Source organism: Salmo trutta, chromosome 20 (genome assembly GCF_901001165.1).
Source record: "Salmo trutta chromosome 20, fSalTru1.1, whole genome shotgun sequence".
In the NCBI taxonomy this organism is placed as follows: domain Eukaryota; kingdom Metazoa; phylum Chordata; class Actinopteri; order Salmoniformes; family Salmonidae; genus Salmo; species Salmo trutta.
In genome coordinates this window covers 31,991,180-32,013,996 of record NC_042976.1, presented here as the reverse complement: position 1 = coordinate 32,013,996, position 22,817 = coordinate 31,991,180, and the positions used below count along the sequence as shown (strand labels likewise).

The following is a 22,817-nucleotide window of genomic DNA, read 5'->3' as shown; positions in this document are numbered from 1 at the left end:
GTTAGTTACACCTGGGGTTGGAGAGAAAACCTACAGGAGGGTAGTTCTCTCGGAACAGGGTTGGAGAGCCCTGCAATAGACACTGAATATCCTGACCAGTTGACCTCATCTGTGTGTGTGTGTGTGTGTGTGTGTGTGTGTGTGTGTGTGTGTGTGTGGTTAGTGAACATCAATGCAATGCCTTACAAGGCCACAGGGCTGTTGGTGTGGCTGAGTGACTGCATGAGTGAGAAAGTGTGTGTGAGTGTGTGTGTGTGTGTGTGTGTGTGTGAGTGAGAGGGTTTATCTCTGTAGGGCCAGTGTATTTATAGCCCATTGAAAAAGAAAAGAGACCCTTGTCCCCTCCTACCCCCCTCCTCACCCACTCCCCAATTAGTCATCTATTGGTGGGGTAATCCAATCAGGAGTGACTACAGCTCGCCCTCCATCGCCCGTCTCAGTCTGAGCAAACTCCTCAAAGACACACACCCTCCACAGACAGAAAGGTAAGACTCAGCACTGTCCACTCATCCATCCATCCCTTCTTCACTTCTCTTCCACTTCTCTAGCACTCCCTCTCTGGCATCCTCTTCCATGTCCATTCTCTCTCTGCACCTGCGCTCTTACCTCTACTTAATAATGTTCTTTCTCCACTGTTCAACTCAGCCCGTCTCCGTCCATCCTATTACCTCTTCTTCTCTATCCCCCTCCACTCAGCCCAAACAATATCACTCACCCTCCTCCTAAAACTCCACATCTCTCTCTCTGTTTATGGTTCTTCAGACTTCTATCACCTTGCACACGATGACAGAATTTGGGCATTTAAGCGTGACATGTGACCTAATTTCTCCACTGACTAACTCAACTGTGGCTTGATTGATAAAGGTAAATCAATTGTATGTCATCCAGCGTTGACTTTATTTACTATTTTTAAAACCAAATTGTCACTTTGAATCAGAGGTAATCAGTTGAGCTTTGGTAGGGAACATTTATTTTCCCATGATACAGATTACATGATCAGAGGAGATATAAAAATTGTTCTTGTGCCCTCAGAAAGCCTGACTCTATTGGCCTACATTCACTGTGCCTCTGAGAGAACATTATTAGGGTTTTAGTGGACTTTGTTTTAAATGCTCAAGGTGATCCTTTCAGCAGGTTAACATTGTCACATTGCAGATCCAAGATCCGTCCGTCATAGTGTGCGTGCATGTGTGTGTATGTGTTGAACTTTAAACATAGACAGTGTGTATGCTGGGGGAAGGCTGTCTATGCTATCTTGTGATATCTAATCGATGATTTATATATACACTAGATGACCGACAGGGGCCCTGTGTTGAAGCCACCGTGCCTCCATCTTGGTACTCCCTCACCGTTATAAAAATGTATTCATTTATTCTATTACAGACACCTTAATGCATACTTTTAAATTACATTATGTGATCTAAACATACAAATATATATATATTTTTTTTTTCCTTAAAGTATAAGTACTAATGTTACTATCTCCACTACAACAGAAAAATACTTAAGACATTTCATTTTGTCCTTACTGTAGAATTCCATTCATTCCTATGGAGGACCGCTCCTTAAATATGATAAAGTGCTGATGGACAGGGCAGATAGGTTATATTCTCTGTGCCTTTGTGCCAAGTATCTACACCCTATTGTTAGGGAAGAAGTGGGGAGTGGTGTGGGAAAGGGGGGGTACATTTAGGGGAACAAAGTTCCACCCTTTTAAGCTAGGAGGTAGCGTTAAGTGCAGTCATGGCGTGATGGAGCCAATGAAATAGTCCCAAAAGTGCAAACCCTGCCACTCGGCTTATCTGGAAGACTATATGTGTATGTGTGACGGACTGTGCATGTCTGTAGTAGTTTGACATTGAGCTATTTTGAACCTGTCTAAACCCCTCTGTCGTGGCTCTTGAAAGCATTCCAGTTTTCTGGGAGGGCACTGGCTATCATTAGAGATGCATGTCACTGTGGGCCACTTCTGTCATTGTGGCTCAAGCCTAGTGCGATAGATCCCCTGTCAGCACTGACAGAGAGAGAATACCTGACCACTGTGACTGACTCAAGATTAAGGAAATATTTGACTACGTACAGACTCAGTGAGCATAGCCTTGCTATTGAGAGAGGCCGGTGTAGGCAGACCTGGCTCTCAAGAAAAGACAGGCTACAGTATGTGCACACTGCCCACAGAATGAGGTAGAAACTGAGCTGCACTTCCTAACCTCCTGCCAAATGTATAACCATATTAGAGAAACATATTTCCCTCAGATTACACAGACCCACAAAGAATTTGAAAACAAATCAAATTTTGATAAACTCCCATATCTATTGGGTGAAATACCACAGTGTGCCATCACTGCAGGATGATTTGTGACCTGTTGTCACAAGAAAAGGGCAGCCAGTGAAGAACAAACACCATTGTAAATACAACCCATATTTATGTTTATTTCTTTTCTTTTCTTGTACTTTAACTATTTGCACATCGTTACAACACTGTATATAGACATAATATGACATTTGAAATGTCTCTTTTCCTTTGGAACTGACCCCAGGGTCAGATGTGGGTACTCCAGTGGTACCTGTCAAATTGGGGAAGAGGGGAGGGGTGTAGGGTCTTTTTCTTGCTAAGTAAAGAAATATAATTTATCTCAAGTCAATCTAACAACAGGTTAAAGGTCCAATGTAGCCATTTTTATTGCAATATCAAGTCATTTCTGGGTAACATTGAAGTACCTTAATGTGATTGTTTTTAATTAAAATGGTCCAAAAAATAACTTCTTAGCAAAGAGGGGAAACTAGCTGTTATTGGTAGACAGACAAAAAAGAAAAATGTCCAACCTATTAACTAATTTTTGTGTGATGTCACCAGGCAGGCCAAAACTCCATCCCAACAAAACAGGCTGAAAAGTTCAGGCAGTCTTTTCAAACAGCTCTTACACAAAAAGGGCATTATAATAATTATCACCATTTCACAGTATTATTCCAACCTATTGGTATGGAAATATAAAAAAACAAGGACGTCCAGTTTTGGACTGCACTGGGCCTTTAAAGTATGTAGATGAAACACAAAAGAAGACTTAATCTTGTTAGGGGATGCATTCTGGACCATTTCTAACACTTGCCTGTGTCACGTTCTGACCAGTAAGGGGTTATTTGTTATTGTAGTTTGGTCAGGACGTGGCAGGGGGTGTTTGTTTTATGTGGTTCGGGGATTGTTGGGTTATGTTATTATGTAAGAGGGGTGTTTGTTTAGAGTGTTCCGGGGTTTTTGGGCTACGTTCTTGTTAGTTTATTTCTATGTTAGTTCTAGTTGTTCTATGTCTATGTTTAGTAAATGGGGTTGACCTTCAATTGGAAGCAGCTGCTCCTCGTTGCTTCTATTGAAGGTCTTATTTAAGAGGGGTGTTTGTTCTATGGTATTTGTGGGTAGCTGTCTCCTGTTTAGTGTCTGAGCACCTGATAGGACTGTTAGTGACGTTCGTTTGTATATGTGATTTGTTTGTTTTTCCTTCTTCACATTAAAAAGAAGATGAGTACACACGTTCCCGCTGCGTTTTGGTCTGATCATTACGACACCCGTTACAGCCTGGCTGTTTGTCAGTACCCCATACAGTTTTTAGGTCCAAGTTCCGGCAGCTTGGATGGGGGGCGTCGCTGCACAGCTATTTTCAGGTCTCTCTAGAGATGTTAGATCGGGTTCATGTCCAGGCTCTGGGTGGGCCACTCAAGGACATTCAGAGACTTGTCCCAAAGCCACTCCTGCGTTGTCTTGGCTGTGTGCTTAGGGTTGTTGTCCTGTTGGGAGGTGAACCTTTGCTCCAGTCTGAGGTCCTGAGTGCTCTGGAGCAGGTTTTTATCAAGGATCTCTCTGTACTTTGCGCCGTTCATCTTTCCCTCGATCCTGACTGGTCTCCCAGTCCCTGCCACTGAAAAACATCCCCACAGCATGATGCTGCCACCACCATGCTTCACCGTAGGGATGGTGCCAGGTTCAATCCAGACGTGACGCTTGGCATTCAAGACAAAGAGATCAATCTTGGTTTCATCAGACCAGAGAATCTTGTTTCTCATGGTCTGAGAGTCCTTTAGATGCCTACTGGCAAACTCGAAGCGGGCTGTCAAGTGCCTTTTACTGAGGAGTGGCTTCCGTCTGGCCACTCTACCATAAAGGCCTGATTGGTGAAGTGTTGCAGAGATGATTGTCCTTCTTGAAGTTTCACCCATCTCCACATAGGAACTCTGGAGCTCTGTCAGAGTAACCATTTGGTTCTTGGTCACCGCCCTGACCAAGGCCCTTCCCCCCTGATTCTTCAGTTTGGGGGGGGTGTGAGGGTTGGTGGAACAGACTTGGGGATAGGACAACGAACCATACTGTCTTGGCATTTATCTTTTTTATCATTTTCACACCCTTTTCAGAAAGGGTACCCAATGTTCCTCCACTCATGCCTCCTCCAGTAATTTTTAAGGAGGGTGGAAGGAAATATTAATAAGGGCAGTGTGATGTTGTGGAACGCCATCAATAACATGTCATGCAATCATTGGTGGCTGTGTGCAGTGTGACTGCTATGTAGACCACCTGGAAAGGCACCATTCTCTACTTCAGGGTTGTAAACTCGTGGGCATAGAAATAAAAAATGAATAGAACAGATTTGGAACCTCTAAGTTGACTGGTGGGTACACTTGCAATGGCTCACTGGTGTTGTCATCAAATCAAATATTATTTGTCACATGCTTTGTAAACAACCGGTGTAGACTAACAGTGAAATGCTTTCTTACGGGCCCTTCCCAACAATGCAGAGAGAGAGAAAATAGAGAAATGGTAGAAAAGTATGTAAAAATCAATACACAATGAGTAACAATAACATGGCTACATACAAGGGGTACAAGTACCGAGTCCATGTGCATGGATACGAGGTGATATGTACATAAACTCGGCAAAAAAAGAAACGTCCCTTTTTCAGGACCCTGTCTTTCAAAGATAATTCGTAAAAATCCAAATAACTTCACAGAATAGGGTTAAACACTGTTTCCCATGCTTGTTCAATGAACCATAAACAATTAATGAACATACACCTGTGGAACGGTCGTTACGACACAAACAACTTACAGACGGTAGGCAATTAAGGTCACAGTTATGAAAACGTAGGACACTAAAGAGGCCTTTCTACTGACTCTGAAAAACACCAAAAGAAATATGCCCAAGGTCCCTGCTCATCTGCGTGAACATGTTTTAGGTATGCTGCAAGGAGGCATGAGGACTGCAGATCTGGCCAGGACAATAAATTGCAATGTCCGTACTGTGAGATGCCTAAGACAGCGCTACAGAGAGACAGGACGGACAGCTGATCATCCTCGCAGTGGCAGACCACGTGTAACAACACCTGCACAGGATCGGTACATCTGAACATCACACCTGCGGGACAGGTACAGGATGGCAACAACAACCTCATGAGTTGCACCAGGAACGCACAATCCCTCCATCAGTGCTCAGACTGTCCGCAATAGGCTGAGAGAGGCTGGACTGAGGGCTTGTAGGCCTGTTGTAAGGCAGGTCCTCACCAGACATCACCGACACCAATGTCGCCTATGGGCACAAACCCACCGTTGCTGGACCAAACAGGACTGGCAAAAAGTGCTCTTCACTGACGAGTGGCGGTTTTGTCTCACCAGGTGTGATGGTTGGATTCGCGTTTATCGTCGAAGGAATGAGCGTTACACTGAGGCCTGTTCTCTGGAGCAGGATCAATTTGGAGGTGGAGGGTCCGTCATGGTCTGGGGCGGTGTGTCACAGCATCATCGGACTGAGCTTGTTGTCATTGCAGGCAATCTCAACGCTGTTTGTTACAGGGAAGACATCCTCCTCCCTAATGTGGTACCCTTCCTGCTGGCTCATCCTAACATGACCCTCCAGCATGACAATGCCACCAGCCATACTGCTCGTTCTGTGCGTGATTTCCTGCAAGACAGGAATATCAGTGTTCTGCCATGGCCAGCAAAAAGCCCGAATCTCAATCCCATTGAGCACGTCTGGGACCTGTTGGATCGGAGGGTGAGAGCTAGGGCCATTCCCCCCAGAAATGGCTGGGAACTTACAGATGCCTTGTTGGAAGAGTGGGGTAACATCTCACAGCAAGAACTGGCAAATCTTGTGCACTTCATGAGGAGGAGATGCACTGCAGTACTCAATGCAGCTGTTGGCCACATCAGATACTGACTTGATTTTGACCCCCCTTTGTTCAGGGACACATTATTCCATTTCTGTTAGTCACATGTCTGTGGAACTTCTTCAGTTTATGTCTCAGTTGTTGAATCTTGTTATATTCATACAAATATTTACACATGTTAAGTTTGCTGAAAATAAACGCAGTTGACAGTGAGAGGACGTTTCTTTTTTTCTGAGTTTATAACTAGGAATAAAGTTACAAATAGTAAACAGTAGCAGCAGCGTATGTGATGAGACATAAAAGGGTCAATGCAGATAGTCCAGGAAGCTATTTTGTTAGCTATTTAGCAGTCTTATGGCTTGGTGGTAGAAGCTGTTCAGGGTCCTGTTGGTTTCAGAGCATCGGTACCGCTTGCCGTGCGTGATGCAATCATTTCCATGGTAGTGTAAAATGTTCATTCAAATGATGTGGCTCATGCAATGGAATATACGTTTTGTAATGTCAGTTGAGTTGATTTAACAAATCACAGCACAGATTGATGGGTAAATTTCCTGCTTTTACTTTATGCTTTTACTTCCTGCTTTGCTCCTATGGGTACACTCACAATGGCCGGCAGTCCACCCATTATGCCATCATTGTCTTGAATGAGAACACCCGTTCTATTCAATGAGGGGATTCAATTAATCTTTCCCGGGTAGGTATGTTTTGCACCGGGTGAAGTTTTGGTACCGGGCAGCCTCCCAGGAGTGAGCCAGCACATGAAATAATGAGTAGATTTCTGTGGGAAGATCTCAATTGCACATTCCTTGCGTCCTTTCTCCTCGTCTCCTTCTCAAAACACATTGGATGAGAAAGCCAGGTTGAGAAATGCAGGGCCTCTGGCTTTCTCATCAAATATGTTTTGAGAAGGAGAGAGGACGCAAAGAGTATGCATTTGGGATCTTCCCTTCGTTTTACATAACCCCACGGTTCTCAAACCTTGTACCTAGTGAGCTACCATCCTATATGTTTCAAACCAATCCAACCCAACCCAACCCTAAATAAAGCTCACCAGATGGACTGAAAACCTACAAGATGGTTGCTCTCCAGAAACACGTTTGTAAATCACTGGTCTAACTAATGCTAAGTGATAGTGTGAATGGCAAAGTAACTGTAATTGTTTTATATTATAAACTGGGTGGTTCGAGCCCTCAATATTAGACCTTATACCACGGGTATGACAAAACATGTATTTCTACTGCTCTAATTACGTTGGTAACCAGTTTATAATAGCAATTAGGCACCTAAGAGGTTTGTTGTATATGGCCAATCTACCACGGCTAAGGGCTGTATCCAGGCACTCCGCGTTGCGTCATGCATAAAGAACAGCCCTTAGCCATGGTATATTGGCCATATACCACACCTCTTTGTGCCTTATTGCTTAAATAACATTCAATTGTTTATAAAAAAAGAAAAATTGAACTATAATGTTATTTATTGAACATGTTATTCGTATAAGATACTATGAGTCTCCTCAGCTTCCTGCAATTCAATTGATTCAATCATCCAATCAAAAACAACTAGATAAAACCAGCACTTTATTATGTGTCAAAGCCAGGGACCAAACCATGAGACTGCAGATCATTTTCAGGAGTTCAGAGCACATTTGTATTATAAGTACAAGTCTTTCCTCCATATTGAGGTACTCAATCTTTGTTGTTTGCTATGGTGGGACCCCAGCTAACAACAAACGTTCCCACAACTTTAGAGAATGTTCCCTTAAGAGCCTGATTAGGGCATTACAGAATGTTTTCATAGGAATGTTACAGTGACGTACAAGGATGATCCAAGAGACCAATCCCTTAACGTCGAACAGAACTTACCCAGAACGTGGTTACCAACTTCCCAGAATATTCAATATTAATGTTCTAGACACGTTTCATGGGAACATTGTAAGAACATTCCTGTGTCCAGTTTTCTGAGGGTTAAGACAATATTTCATTAACGGTAGTACAGCCCAAGAGAAATCGTCCGACTGTCGAAAATGCACAGTCCGAGGAGACTAATTGAGACCATGGTCTGATTAACGGATAAATGACATGGTGGAGTAGTAGGAAGATCAGAATGCCTTTAACCTAGAGGTTGAGTTCAAATCCTACACTGTAAACCCCAATGTGCTCTCATTACTCAACTTGAGGAAATCCATTGCACTTAATATCGGAGTACAGTTACTTGTGATTTTTGTAGTCATTATTCAAACTGAGAGTCACTGCGACCCTGTAGAGGGTCCAGGTTTGAATTATATCAGCTTGAAAAAAAATAATGTAATGCCCCCACTAAGCTATGCCTCCAATATAATTTCCCAGTGTGCCTTGCCTTTGAGTGAATTGTAGAGTTACCACCCATGACTATTTGTTAGTGACAGAGACATGGTTGTTTGAATTCATTCATTTTCACCAAGTGAGTTCCTAGGACAATATTATCATTATAATTACTCTATGACAAAACATGACATATCTCATAAGGACTTAAGGACTTACAGGCCACATCAGGCCGGCAAGTAGGGTTGCAAAATTCCAGTAACTTCAGTAAAATAAAATCCAACTGGGGTTTCTGGAAAACCTGGAAAATGTACCAACATTTTAACAATCCTACCTGCAGGTCCCATTATGCTGGCTTGCAAACTGATGTGTAATTCCTAATATAATCTAGCCAGAGTTAGGCTATCCAACAGTTGCAATTTGTATTCTCCCGCAACCTGCATTCATAATGACTGTCAGGGTTTAGGAACAGTGTGAGGAAACTGCCTAAGCCATCTAAACTGGAACAACCATTTCAGTAATGGGTGCAAAAAATCCAACTAAATGATTGGATTTGTTTAGAAAAATGTGTTATTTATCTTTGTGTAGCATAAGATTAATAAATCTATCACTTAATGTACATGCAAAAACAGATATTAAAAACAATTCCAAAGATATCAACCTGCAGTAGAGCATGCTGGGTAAAAATATAATTTATCATAACTTAAAAAAGTGACTTGATGTGACTTCTCATTTAGTTTTGAGTCAGTACCACATACAGTTAAGTAATAATAACTTTTAATTTACTCTGAGTTCAATTTACTAGAAGTATTTGAGTAAAAAACGCCTTGGCGTTTACAGTGCAGGTAAGGACATGCTGAATCATAATTACTGTATAAATGAACATGCACAGTGTAATCATGTATGTAAAAGTGTGTAATATTGTAAGCTGAAAACAATATGTTAAAAGCACTGTCTGTGTGTGTGTGTGTGTGTGTGTGTGTCCAATTTTAGATGAACGTTCCAATGAAACATGTCTACAACATTAAATATTGGATATTCTGAGAACATAGCAACCATGTTCTGGGTAAATTCTGTTTGACATTTAGGGAATGTTCTCCTAACTAACGCCAAAACTGGACACAAACATCTGGGGAATATTATGGGTAACATTACAAATAGTTATCTCTCCCTAGAACTGTTAGCTGGGAAACAATGTTATCAAAAGACTTGATAGGTGCCCCTTGGTGCCTTTGAGTCTCCAGATGTATTAGTCGGTCTTTAATTTGCTTGTCGTTAGTGTTGCTGGGACGGATGACATCAAAGAGAACACAGAAGCCCAGTCTCCAACAGCTGCCCACCTTTTTAAAATAGCTGAAAACTTGATTAGGGTAGAGTACATTTTTTTATTTTAGGAACAAGATGAATCCTGATTTTAAGCTAGGTGAGTTAGAGTGATGGAGAGACTTTGTGAAGAGGGGTTAGAGAGGGAGAGTAAATATATTCATTCCTCTTTCAACTTAAAGACAGAGAACAGAAAATTCCTCTGACTTCCTTTTTCGATCTAATTTGGACCAGTACACCAAGACCTTTCTCTAGATCTTTTACTAAGCACTCTTGTCCCCCCTACAATTGAGTAAGCAGTGATATATCTGAGGTGCTTATGCACAAAGACCATACATAATGCAATGACATCAGGAACATACCGTTATATTACAGGGGGTTTAGTCCAGAGAAAGGGGGACCGAATGAGGAAATGCAAACAACCCATTGGGTTGGAAAAACAAGGGAAAGCAAACGGAGAGAAAGACAGAGAGTGGGTGGGTGGGGGCAGGGAGAGAGGGAAGGAGCGACGGGGAGAGCGAGAGAGAGAGAGATGAGGGCAGCTGGATAAAGGAGTTTTGTTGTTGAAAAAGCTAAAGAGAATAAGATGGGAAGAGAGAAGGAATTTAAGAGAGTGAGGGGGGACATTCTCTAGTTTTCCAGCTTTTCTTTTGCCTCCTTATATGGTCAAATGATGACTGTGGAATCAATGGGCAGAGGGGAGTGGGTCGGCACTCCGAGAGTAAGAGAGAGGGAAAGAATGAGAGGGGAAAGAGGTGAGAAGTGTAGAGGAGAGGGGTGTGCAGTGTCGTGTGCTTGGGACACTGGGGACTTCCACGAGAGGCAGCCGGACACAAACCACTGGTCAGCAAAGCGAGACAGGCCAGGCACAGAGAGGCATAACCACGAGTCTTATCAGGGCTGAACTGCTAACAGCTACAGAGCGTGAGTAGCCATTATTCTGGTGTGCCGTCACACACACACACACACACACACACACACACACACACACACACAGCGGGATGCTGAGCTGTGTAGAGGTCTGGTGCGTGATACTGACAGCTGGAGGTGTGGTTATGGATTGCTAACTGCAGGGTGATATAGTAAGTGTTGGTATGCGCAGGAGTGAAGGTCCCCTGTCCCTCTCTAAGCACGCCTGATAGAGCTATTAATATCCCTCTCATCTGTAACCAGGTGGCTGTCACACCAACAGACCAGACTGGATGCTGATAGACACACAGAGGCCAAAGACTAAACCCTAGAGAGAGTCATACTGTACACAAAAGTACAACTTGATACTACAACTGTCGGCAATATACTGTCTCAAAAGATGACAGGCAGGTGTCTATTGAGATGTCCTTAATGTCTTATCAGAGATCTCTATTGTACTTGTTGTTGTGCTTGTGTTCCCTCCACTCTGCTTAAATGTGAAATGCACTTGTGGATATTCTATTCATTGCAGTAACAGGCAAGTCCATTTACATCCAGTTCTCATTACCTATAACAGACTGATTATGATGTATGCTCTCTGCTACTACTCAGTGTCAGGGAGTGGATATCTCTGTATAAACACTGGCACACAGACAAGGCAAACAGACAGACTTGGTTCCTCCAATGTGGTTCTGTTTATCTAGCTGAACTCTTAAAAATCTAGGCTACTTACAAATGTACTGTATGTATGCAGGTCATGCGGTTCTTGACCATAACTTGAAGAAACCTTTTTTATACAGTAAGACAATTGTCATTCCCAAACTCATCCTCCTCCCCTCTCCTCAGGTTAGCGGGGTGCCAAGATGACGGAGCGCTATGACTGCCACTACTGTAAGGAATCCCTGTTCGGGAAGAAGTACGTCCTGAGAGAGGAGAACCCATACTGTGTCAAATGCTACGAGAGCCTGTACTCCAATACCTGTGAGGACTGCAAGAAACCCATCGGCTGCAATACCAGGGTACAATACACACACGCACAAACTACTAACACTGTCTCCTTTTCTAGCCTCCATCCAAGAACATTGTCAAAGTGTGCCGTCTGATGTTCAGATTCGGATTGTCCCTCTGTTGTCACCATAGGACCTGTCCTACAAGGACCGCCACTGGCATGAGGAGTGTTTCCAGTGCTTCCAGTGTAAACGGTCTCTGGTGGACAAGCCCTTCTCCACCAAGGATGACCAGCTGCTCTGCACTGAGTGCTACTCCAATGAGTACTCCTCCAAGTGCCACGAGTGCAAGAAGACCATCATGCCTGGTGAGAACCTACACCGAGATCCATCTAATCTATACTAGACACACACAAAATCTGATGCATACATGTGGGCATGCACACACAAACAGGCGTGTACACAGACTACTCTTGCACTATCACAGATGACACAAACCTTCAATGGTTGCAGACAATTTAGATCTGTCAAAATACCAACACACACAGCCCCTTATGACATAATCATCTATTTAACGTTATAATGCTCCATAAAAATATTCAAAATGAAATCATCTTTATCAGAGCAGCCATGAAATGTGTTGATTTGTTTGAACCAGCGTCCATATTAGTAATATCATTATTATCGTTATTACACGCACACACACATTAATCACTGTCGTAGTATGCGAATAGCCAGGACTAAACTCAAACGTTTTTGGATGATTCTAACTAATCTACATGTCTTTGAATGTCCTCATTCACATAGTTTGCCTAGTTAAATAAAGATTAAATAAAATAACAAAAAAGAATGGTGCTTCTCCCAGACAGTCAGTGTAACTATACTCTGAGGTCTGGAGTGCAGCAGAGCAGAGCAGAACACTGAACGTAGATCGAAATGACCTCCAGACCTCCTCTCTGTTCCCCACTCTGTTTCTATACAAAGACCACCACGCAGTATTTAGAGAGTGAGGGAATGTGTGTGTAACCCAAGGACTGAGTAGTGTGTGTCCCCCTTTTCTCACTCTCCATTCCTTATCCTTTCCCAATTACCTCTGTCTCTCCATCCCTCTCTTATTCACTCACCCTCCCCCCTGCTCCCTCCCTCTCTTGCTTCATCTCCTTCATGCAGGCTCCAGGAAGATGGAGCATAAGGGTAACAGCTGGCATGAGACCTGCTTCACCTGCCAGCGTTGCCAGCAGCCCATCGGCACCAAGAGCTTCATCCCCAAGGAGAACCAAAACTTCTGTGTGCCCTGCTACGAGAAGCAGTTTGCCATGCAGTGTGTGCATTGCAAGAAAGTAGGTCAAGGGTCATGACAGTGTAAATACTGTAGTGTTTTTCCCCAAAATGTTCTGACCTCTAAAGTGACGTATACAACATAGAAAACAGGGCTCTTTGGATATCTGCTGAAAGTCTGGCTGTGTCTGGCAGGCAAGACTATAGGAACATCGAGTAGCACTTTATATATATATAAATGCTATCAGTATCTATACAAGTGGCAATTTACTAAATGGATTGCTGTAACCGCGAAGATCTGCTATCTGGGTGGTAGTACTTGGTGTGTGCGTGTGCGCATGTGTATGTGCGTACTTGTGTGCACACGTCTGTGTGTGCATGGTCAAATGTGTGCCTGTATGCCTAACCCTTTCTCTCTCCATTAAATAGCCCATCACTACTGGTGGGGTGACCTATCACGACCAGCCCTGGCATAAGGACTGCTTCCTGTGCACCGGCTGCAAGCAGCAGCTGTCAGGCCAGCGGTTCACCTCCCGTGATGACTTTGCGTACTGCCTCAACTGTTTCTGCAACCTGTACGCTAAGAAGTGTGCCTCCTGCACCACCCCCATCAGCGGTAAACTATCTATCTATGTGGTTGTGTTACAGATACATGTTTTCTGCTCAGGTCATGCACAGATTATCAGAGGCCAGAAAATGGCACCGATAGAGAGGGCCGCTGAGCAACTAGCCCCTAGTCAACTTTGCAGTATTTTGTTTTTTTATGTGTTATTTCTTACATTATTAGGCCAGAACATTTTTTGTGATATTACATACAGCCGGGAAGGACTTTTGGATATCAGAGCGGCGGTAACCAGCATTACCAGCATTACGATCAGGAATACAACTTTCCAGAATCGTATCCTTTGTTCGTACCACCCAGGGCAATTGAACTGATTCAAGAGGCTGACCCAAAACATCACCGGCGAAGAAGAGGTACTCGGAGTGGACTTCCAGTCCGACTCAGGAGATGCACACACCACCCACTGCTTCCGAGTATATTACTCGCTAATGTTCAGTCTCTGGATAATAAAGTTGACGAGCTGAGAGTGAGGATTTCCTTCCAGGGAGACATCAGGGATTGTAACATACTCTGTTTCACAGAAACATGGCTCTCTCTGGATATACTGTCTGAGTCCGTACAGCCAGTTGGGTTCTCAGTTCATCGCACAGACAGGAATAAATCTCTCCGGGAAGAAGAAGGGCGGGGTTGTATGTTTCATGATTAACTACTCATGGTATGATTGTGACAACATACAGCAACTCAAGTCCTTTTGTTCACCCAAACTAAAATACCTCAATAAAATGCCGACCAAGAGAATTCTCTTCGGTTATAGTCACAGCTGTGTATATTCCCCCTCAAGCCGACAGCCCTCAAAGATCTTCACTGAATTTTATGCAAACTGGAAACCACATATCCTGAGGTCGCATTTATTGTAGCTGGGGATTTTAACAAAGCAAATTTGAGTAAAACGCTACCGAAGTTCGACCAACACATTGACTGAGGTACTCGACCACTGCTAAAACATGACCACTGCTACTCCAACTTCCGGATGCCTACAAGGCCCTCACCCTCCCTTTGACAAATCTGATCACGACTCCACTTTGCTCCTCCCTTCCTATAGGCAGAAACTCAAACAGGAAGTACCCATGCTAAGGACTATTCAACGCTGGTCTGACCAATCGGAATCCACACTTCAAGATTGTTTTGATCACGCAAACTGGGATATGTTCCGGGTAGCCTCAGAGAATAACATTGACAAATATACTGATACAGTGACTGAGTTTATCAGGAAGTGTATAGGAGATGTACCCACTGTGACTATTAAAACCTACCCTAACCAGAAACTGTGGATAGATGGCAGCATTGTACAAAACTGAAAGTGTGAACCCGCTTTGAGGATAACACAGTGCCAACGATGCGGCCCGCTACCAAGGACTGAGGGCTCTCCTTCTCCGTGGCTGACGTGAGTAAGACGTTTAAGCGTGTTAACCCTCGCAAGGCTGCCGGCCCAGGCGGCATCCCTAACCGCATCCTCAGAGCATGCGCAGACCAGCTGGCTGGTGTGTTTACAGACATATTCAATCTCTACCTATCCCAGTCTGCTGTTCCCACATGCTTCAAGATGGCCACCATTGTTCCTGTACCCAAGAAAGCAAAGGTAACTGAACTAAATGACTATCGCCCTGGAGCACTCAGTTCTGCCATCATGAAGTGATTTGAGAGACTGGTCAAGGATCATATCAACTCTACCTTACCTGACACCCTAGACCAGGGCTGCCCAACCCTCTTCCTGGAGATCTATTGTCCTGTAGGTTTTCAGTCCAACCCTAATTTAGCAAATCTGATTCAGCTGGTTAAGGTCTTGTTGAGCAGCAAATTAGTAGAATCAGGTGTGTTAAATTAGGGTTGGACTGAAAACCCACAGTACGGTAGATCTCCAGGAAGAGGGTTGGGCAGCCCTAATCTAGACCCACTTCAATTTGCTTACCGCCTTAATAGATCCACAGACAATGCAATCGCCATCGCACTGCACACTGCCCTATCCCATCTGGACAAGAGGAATACCTATGTAAGAATGCTGTTCATTGACTATAGCTCAGCAGTCAACACGATAGTACCATCCAAGCTCACCATTAAGCTTGAGGCCCTGGGTCTGAACCCCGCCCTGTGCAACTGGGTCCTGGACTTCCTGACGGGCCGCCCCCAGGTGGTGAAGGTAGGAAACAACACCTCCACTTCGCTGATCCTCAACACTGGGGCCCCATAAGGGTGCGTGCTCAGGCCCACAAGGGTGCATACTTCCTGTTCACGCGTGACTGGGCACGCCTCCAACTCAGTCATCAAGTTTGCAGATAACACAACAGGTGGCAGGTAGCCTAGTGGTTAGATCGTTGGGCCGGTAACCGAAAGGTTGCAGGATCGAATCCCTGAGCTGACAAGATAAAAATCTGTCGTTCTGCCCCTGAGCAAGTCATTTAACCCACTGTTTCCTGGGTGCTGAATATGTGGATGTCAATTTAAGGCAGCCCCCCGCACCTCTCTGATTCAGAAGGGTTGGGTTAAATGGGGACGACACATTTCAGTTGAATGCATTCAGTTGAACAACTGACTAGGTATCCCCCTTTCCCTAGTAGGCTTGATTACTGACAGGGAGGAGGTGAGGGCTCTGGGAGTGTAATTCCAGGAAAAGAACCTCTCACTCAACAAAACAAAGGAGATCATTGTGGTCTTCAGGAAACAGCAGAGGGCGCACCCCCCTATCCACATCGATGGGACTGCAGTGGAGAAGGTGGAAATCTTCAAGTTCCTTGGTGTACACATCACTAACAAACTGAAATGGTCCACCCACACAGGCAGTGTGGTGAAGAAATCACAAACTTTTACAGATGCACAATTGAGAGCATCCTGTCAGGCTGTATCACCACCTGGTACGGCAACTGCACCACCCGCAACCACAGTAATCTCAAGAGGGTGGTGCAGTCTGCCCAACGCATCACTGGGGGCAAACTACCTGCCCTTCATTTACATTTTAGTCATTTAGCAGACGCTCTTATCCAGAGCAACTAACAGTAGTGAATGCATACATTTCATAAATTTTTTTCCATACTGGTCCCCCATGGGAATCGAACCCACAATCCTGGTGTTGCAAACATCATGCTCTACCAACTGAGCCACACGGGACCAGTACACCTACAGCACCCAATGTCACAGGAAGGCCAAAAAGATCATCAAGGACAACAACCACCCGAGCCACTGCCTGTTCACACCGGTACCATCCAGAAGGCGAGGTCAGAACAGGTGCATCAAAGCTGGGACCGAGAGACTGAAAAACAGCTTCTATCTCAAGGCCATCAGACTGTTAAATAGCCATCACTAGCACATTAGAGGCTGCTGCCTATATACATAGACTTGAAATCACTGCCACTTTAATAAATCGAGCACTAGTCACTTTAATAATGTTTACATATTTTGCATTACATATGTATATGCTGTATTCTACTGTGTCTTAGTCTATACCGCTCTAACATTGCTCGTCCATATATTTATACATTCTTAATTCTATTCCTTTACTTACATTTGTGTGTATTGTGTGCATTGTTGTGAATGTTTTAGATATTACTTGTTAGATATTACTGCACTGTTGGTGCTAGAAAGATAAGCATTTCACTACAACCGCAATAACATCTGCTAAACACGTGTATGTGACCAATAAAATTGTATTTTCTTTTATTTGAGATGTTTACAACATGTGGAATAGTGCTTAGTGTATCGGGAACTACACTAACATGCTAACACAATCCAACCATCTGTGCAGACCTGCGATGAGATTGTGTGTACCCGAAAGCACCCTGTGTGTATCTAACAGAGTGTCAGTCAGTCAATTAGATGCTCACTTCCATCAGTTCTAACTTCTAATGAGTCAGTCAGTCACATATTCACTCACTCACATCACGCCATACACTGTGCCCTGTTTGAATCCTTACGGTCTCCTTTCCTCCCTCCCCAATCACAAATCTATGTCATTTGATAAGAGAAAGCAAGGTATATCTGTCCTACTGTTTCCTCCACTCTGATCTGTGACAACTTCAATGAAGGATGTATTTATGATTTAGGATGTACAGACCTCTCTCACCTTTGGATAACAGTATGTTTTGATCTCTCTCTATCTCTCTCAGGTCTGGGTGGCAGTAAGTACATCTCCTTTGAAGAGCGTCAGTGGCACCATGACTGCTTCAACTGTAGGAAGTGCTCCGTGTCTCTGGTGGGCCGGGGTTTCCTCACCGAGCGTGACGACATCCTGTGCCCTGAGTGTGGCAAAGACATCTGATTGGCAGGCAGCGAGTGGCCGACGAATCTGATTGGATAGCAATGAAACAACCAGGAAGAATGTTTTAAAATAATAGATTTAAAAAATCAGCGAGGAACCATAGCAATAAGTCCCAACAACGACCCGTCAGAGCACAACTGAATATATATATATATATATATATATATCATAATAGCACAATATACTATTAGGCTACTAACCCAATATGCTATTTGAGTTCTAAGATATACATTTGACAATCATAGGTTTTTGTGTTATTGGTCTTAGATTTTTTGGTGTGCAACAGCAAATATTCCTTTCTGTATACCCTGGCTTGATATCCAATATCAGTTTGAGGTTTTGCGCAAGAATGTCTGCTGTCCTAATCTATTATATGCTGGTAAGATTCATATATTCAGAGTTTATGTATTTAGAAAGGAAAGTCCACCCAAATTACACAATTACTGCAGTCTATGGAAACAAATATGTAATTCTGTAGTTTGGGTGGACTATCTCTTTACGTTTTGACAGGTTATTTTGTGGTGCGTATGAAGGAGCACCAGTTTCTAAGTAAATGAGCTCCAAAGTAAATGTTAACTAACACAAAGGAACAGGTTTACCGGGCTTTTACACTGGTGCAAAGTTTCTAATGTTATTCAAGATGGGAATAAAACATAAAAGCTACAACTAAAGAAAAATAATAAATGTTAATAACAGAAGTGTAAATAATGACAGTTTGATAAGCTCAATTTATCATCCCAAATAAATAGCAAGTATACATTTGAGGCTGGTGCAAATGCCTGGTAACACTGACTCTAAGTGCCTATAAACGTGAGAGCACTGTTTGTATAAGTCATTTTCCAAGGGCGCCGATGAGAAGTCTGTGTTTGAAATCCAAATAAAAAACTACAAAAAGACCCGTTGCTGTTCACCTTGTATTACTGTAAGGAAAGGACAAGAAGTTAACAACAATGTCATCCTTTTCTAAAGGAGTTGGTAGAAGGTAGAAGCCCCAAATTAGGTCCAGGGTCAGATGTCAGTGCCGTTTATTTATTTTATTTAACGAGGCAAATCAATTAAGAACAGAGTCTTATTTTACAATGACAGCCAAACCCTCCCCTAACCCAGACAACGCAGGGCCAATTGTGCGCCGCCCTATGGGACTCCCAATCACGGCCAGTTGTGATACAGCCGGGGATCAAACCAGGGTCTGTAGTGACACCTCCAGCACTGAGATGCAGTGCCTTAGACCTCTGAGCCACTCAGGAGCAGCAACATTTAAGATGAGGGAGGAGGATACATTTTTTTCATGAGCGTGGCCTTATTTCTGTTACAACATATTGGATGATTGCCGTACATATTCCTTTCACTCAGTTCAATGTAACAGCGATAGGTTGAGGCTACCACATGATACTCACATTTTCCCTGTACCCATCATGAGGTTGCTACAACCTAGCCTATGAATTAAAGTTTACAAAGTAGGTGCACATAGGTCGAGAGAACAATTTTAGGTGACAGACAGTGACACATGGACACTTTCAATATACACTCTTGCCTGCATCTAGCTGATATAGGGTGTAATCATTAGTCCAACAGTAGCAAACGAGAGTTTCTATTGGACAAATTCAGGTATGTTTATCCCCGTTAGGTTCTGTTTAAGAAACATTTTTCAACAGAATCGTCAGAATGAATACACCCCTGAACATGCGTTAACACAGTTCACTTTCATAACTGCCGTGTTGTATTCCTTCTCTCGTCTATGTGGTCTCCTCCTAGCATCTTTTCCCTTCGCCGCTTGTGGATGTCAATACACAACACATCAGCTGTATGTGACCAGGCAAAAAAAACTTTCCAAGTCAAACCATATCATAACCTCTACACACAGCCTACATTTTTGTCACCATATTAGCTAAAGTAGCGTTATAGTCAACATAGCTAATAGAACGAATGTGTTAGTAAACCTGCTACAATCATGCCGTAACATTACAGTGTACAGTCAGTAATCAGTTTAGCAGTTACACCGGCGGGCCCAGTGGAAATACATTTGTAAAACCAAAAGCTTACCTTGACTTGGACGAGTTCCACTGTTGTGTTGGATAGTCATAGCCAGCAAGGTAACATCCTCTGTTTGAGCAGGGTGTTTGAGTAGGCTAAACTAGCTAGCTGCTAGTTTAGCAGTAAGTGACACTGAACTTTTTCTTAAAAAGGACGAAATCTCTATCTCTCTCTTGCTTCTCCTTCATTTTGGAAGAAATTAATGTGTTAAAACCTGTTCAACTATTGTCTTTCTCTCTCTTTGAGTCAGCTACTCACCACATTTTATTCACTGCAGTGCTAGGTAGCTGTAGCTTATGCTTTCAGGACTAGATTTATTCCCTGGTCTTTTGATTGGGTGGACAATACGTCAGTTCATGCTACAAGAGCTCTGTCATAATTACGTGTCATAATTACTGTATAAGTCTATGGAAGGGGGGGAGAACCATGAGCCGCCAAGGTTTTGTATTGAAGTCAATGTACCCAGAGGAGGACGGAAGTTAGCTTTCCTCCGGCTACACCATTGTGCTATCCTATAGAGTGCTGTTGAGGTTACTGTAGACCTTCATTGCAAAATAGTTTGTTTTAATCAATTATTTGGTCATGTGATTATATTTATAATAGTTTTATCTAAAAAGGACAATTTAAATTATTTACACATATTTTTCTTCTGAAAATCACTGAGCAGGATGGTCCTCCCCTTCCTTCTCTGAGGAGCCTCCACTGTCAGATATACTTTAATGGGCTAATAGTTAAAGGTATGATTCAAGGTTGGCTAATCTGATCCTAGATTAGGGGCAATTTCTTTCTTGTGCTCTTGCAAATCATGCAGGACTGATGCTCCATCTAGTGGTGGATTTCAGTTTTATTCAAATGGCCACACTCAAGGCTTCACACAAGGCAATTCACACTAGCTAAACATCTCATTACAAATTAAAGTGCCAGTCACAGCACTAATACATTAACAATCAGTATCAAAACCCTTCAAAATCCCTAACCTGTTATGACCCACTGTGTTCGCAATACATGTGGATTGGGTACCGGTACCCTGTGTATATAGCCTCGTTATTGTTATTTTATTGTGTAACCTTTACATTCTTTTGTACTTTAGTTTATTTAGTAAAACTTTTCTTGACTTTATTTCTTGAACTGCATTGTTGGTTAGAGGCTTGTAAGTAAGCATTTCACGGTAAGGTCTACACCTGTTGTATTCAGCGCATGTGACAAATAAAGTTTGATTTGGTACAGTACGGCTACGGCCACACACAGAGGCATGAAGATGTATGAAAAGGTATATATGCATTTAGCTTTGTAGACCTTAATTTTTCCTATTATGCTTTAAGTACCATCAGCCTCCATAACTCTAGCTCTATAACCAGCACTGGGAGACTGAACGCTGAAACAACTACTGTAAGAGGATTTCAGGTAGGTGGCAGCATCACAGAAGTATAATGCATGGAGTAGCACAGAGGGTTAAACTGCGTATTCCTCGCAAAATACCTACTTATTCCAGAAAGTAATCCTGGACATATATTGTGGTGCCATGTCTGCAGTAGGAGTCAATAGAGTCACAGTTCGTTCTAGCTCCATGGGAGGGTGCTGGGGGACACACAAGGGTCAGGTAAAGGGTCAGAGAGAAGTTCTAGGGTCCGGGGGGACAGGTAGGTAGATGAAGACACATGTCACCACCCCAATGTTGGTATTGTTGTGTGGCTGTCCTGACTGGTAGAGAATCCCCCGCGGTGTGAGGCTGCTCCTCTCCATAGTGGGCTGGTGGGTCTGTAGGATCAAGGATCAGGGCCATTTCGCTTTTTGATATTTTTCTTCACCTCTGGAGATTTGAGTTCCCCCTTGGAGGAGACAGTGACATTTACAGAAGACATTCACAGATCAGATTGACATAACAACAACATTCCCAAAAATTAGTAAACAGTAAACCAACCCTGGTGCTGGAGAGCTACTGAATGTGTGAATCAATTGTTTTAGTGTTGGGCTGTTATGGTGACTGTATTACCGCCACACCGGCGGTCACGAGTCATGACGGCGATCAAATTCCAGGTGATGATTTAGTCAAGGTAATTAGGCTTCTCCAAGATCTGATGCTGCTGATGGTCATTAGTAGCCTACCAAACTTGCTAACTGCCTCGTACTCAGCACTCCATCGGCCCTCTAATCACTCTGACATCAATGCAAATGTAATCTAAAATCAAATCAAACACTTCATGAGGGCCCATGAGCACTTGTTGCAGCAACATTTCTATAGGCTATGCAATTGCATGAGAAAACAGAGTGATGGCCTCTATTAAAAAGAGGAGGATCCCATCAGCTTTTTATAAGCTAGGCCTACTATATTTATTAATCAACTTTTCTAATATTAACCACATTGCTTCTCTTTACAACAGGAGTATAGCCTACCTGGCTGACATGAAAATTAACCAAGGGAAAAGCGTCCTCCATTCGCTATTTAAGTGCATAGATGGCATATTTTTTCCACCTGCCCCTGTTTCGAGACAGGTGCATGATAATGGTCCATTCTAATTCAAAACAAATTTCACATATATATTATTTAGTATATGTAAAGACAAGACTAAATCAAGAATAGTGTGATGGGTGACAGCATTAGCCTATCACTTGTAAATGACGCCCAGCCTAGTTGCACACCTCATGTAGCCTAGTCCATAGGCCTATATATTTTGATAAGGTTTATATCACAACTAAAGTGGCCAAATAGCTTCTTAAAATGAAGCACATTAATCCGCTTTGCAAGGGGTGTAGAGCCTAACTGGCATACACAGCGTGTGAGTTTCAAGTTTGGGGAAGATCATTTTCACCATAAAAATGCACCTTTATAATAAAAGCATTACATGCATAATTGCATTTGTGGTCACTTTTGAGAATGGTGTTTTCCTACTAATGGAAAATGTGCTCTTATAGCCTACTGCCGTGTGCGCATTGCTGCGCTTATAATGTTAAGAAATAGCCTAAAGGTTTATCAACATTTTTATCAACATCTGTTGCGTCAGG

General features: G+C 43.1%; 1 protein-coding gene across 2 annotated transcripts; it reads left to right on the top strand.

Moving 5' to 3' along the window:
• Nucleotides 1-331: 331 nt before the first annotated feature.
• On the top strand, nt 332-18,676 carry LOC115155880 (four and a half LIM domains protein 2). 2 transcript variants are annotated; one of them, XM_029702886.1, is made up of 6 exons: nt 332-485; nt 11,531-11,703; nt 11,825-11,999; nt 12,802-12,971; nt 13,339-13,525; nt 17,629-18,676. In XM_029702886.1, exons 2-6 carry the CDS (start codon nt 11,548-11,550, stop codon nt 17,778-17,780), a joined length of 840 nt encoding a protein of 279 aa, XP_029558746.1. In that variant the 5' UTR covers nt 332-485; nt 11,531-11,547; the 3' UTR covers nt 17,781-18,676. The 2 variants fall into 2 exon arrangements, with proteins under 2 accessions (XP_029558746.1, XP_029558747.1); XM_029702887.1 differs by lacking the exon at nt 332-485 and adding an exon at nt 10,364-10,699.
• The last annotated feature ends 4,141 nt before the right edge of the window (nt 18,677-22,817 follow it).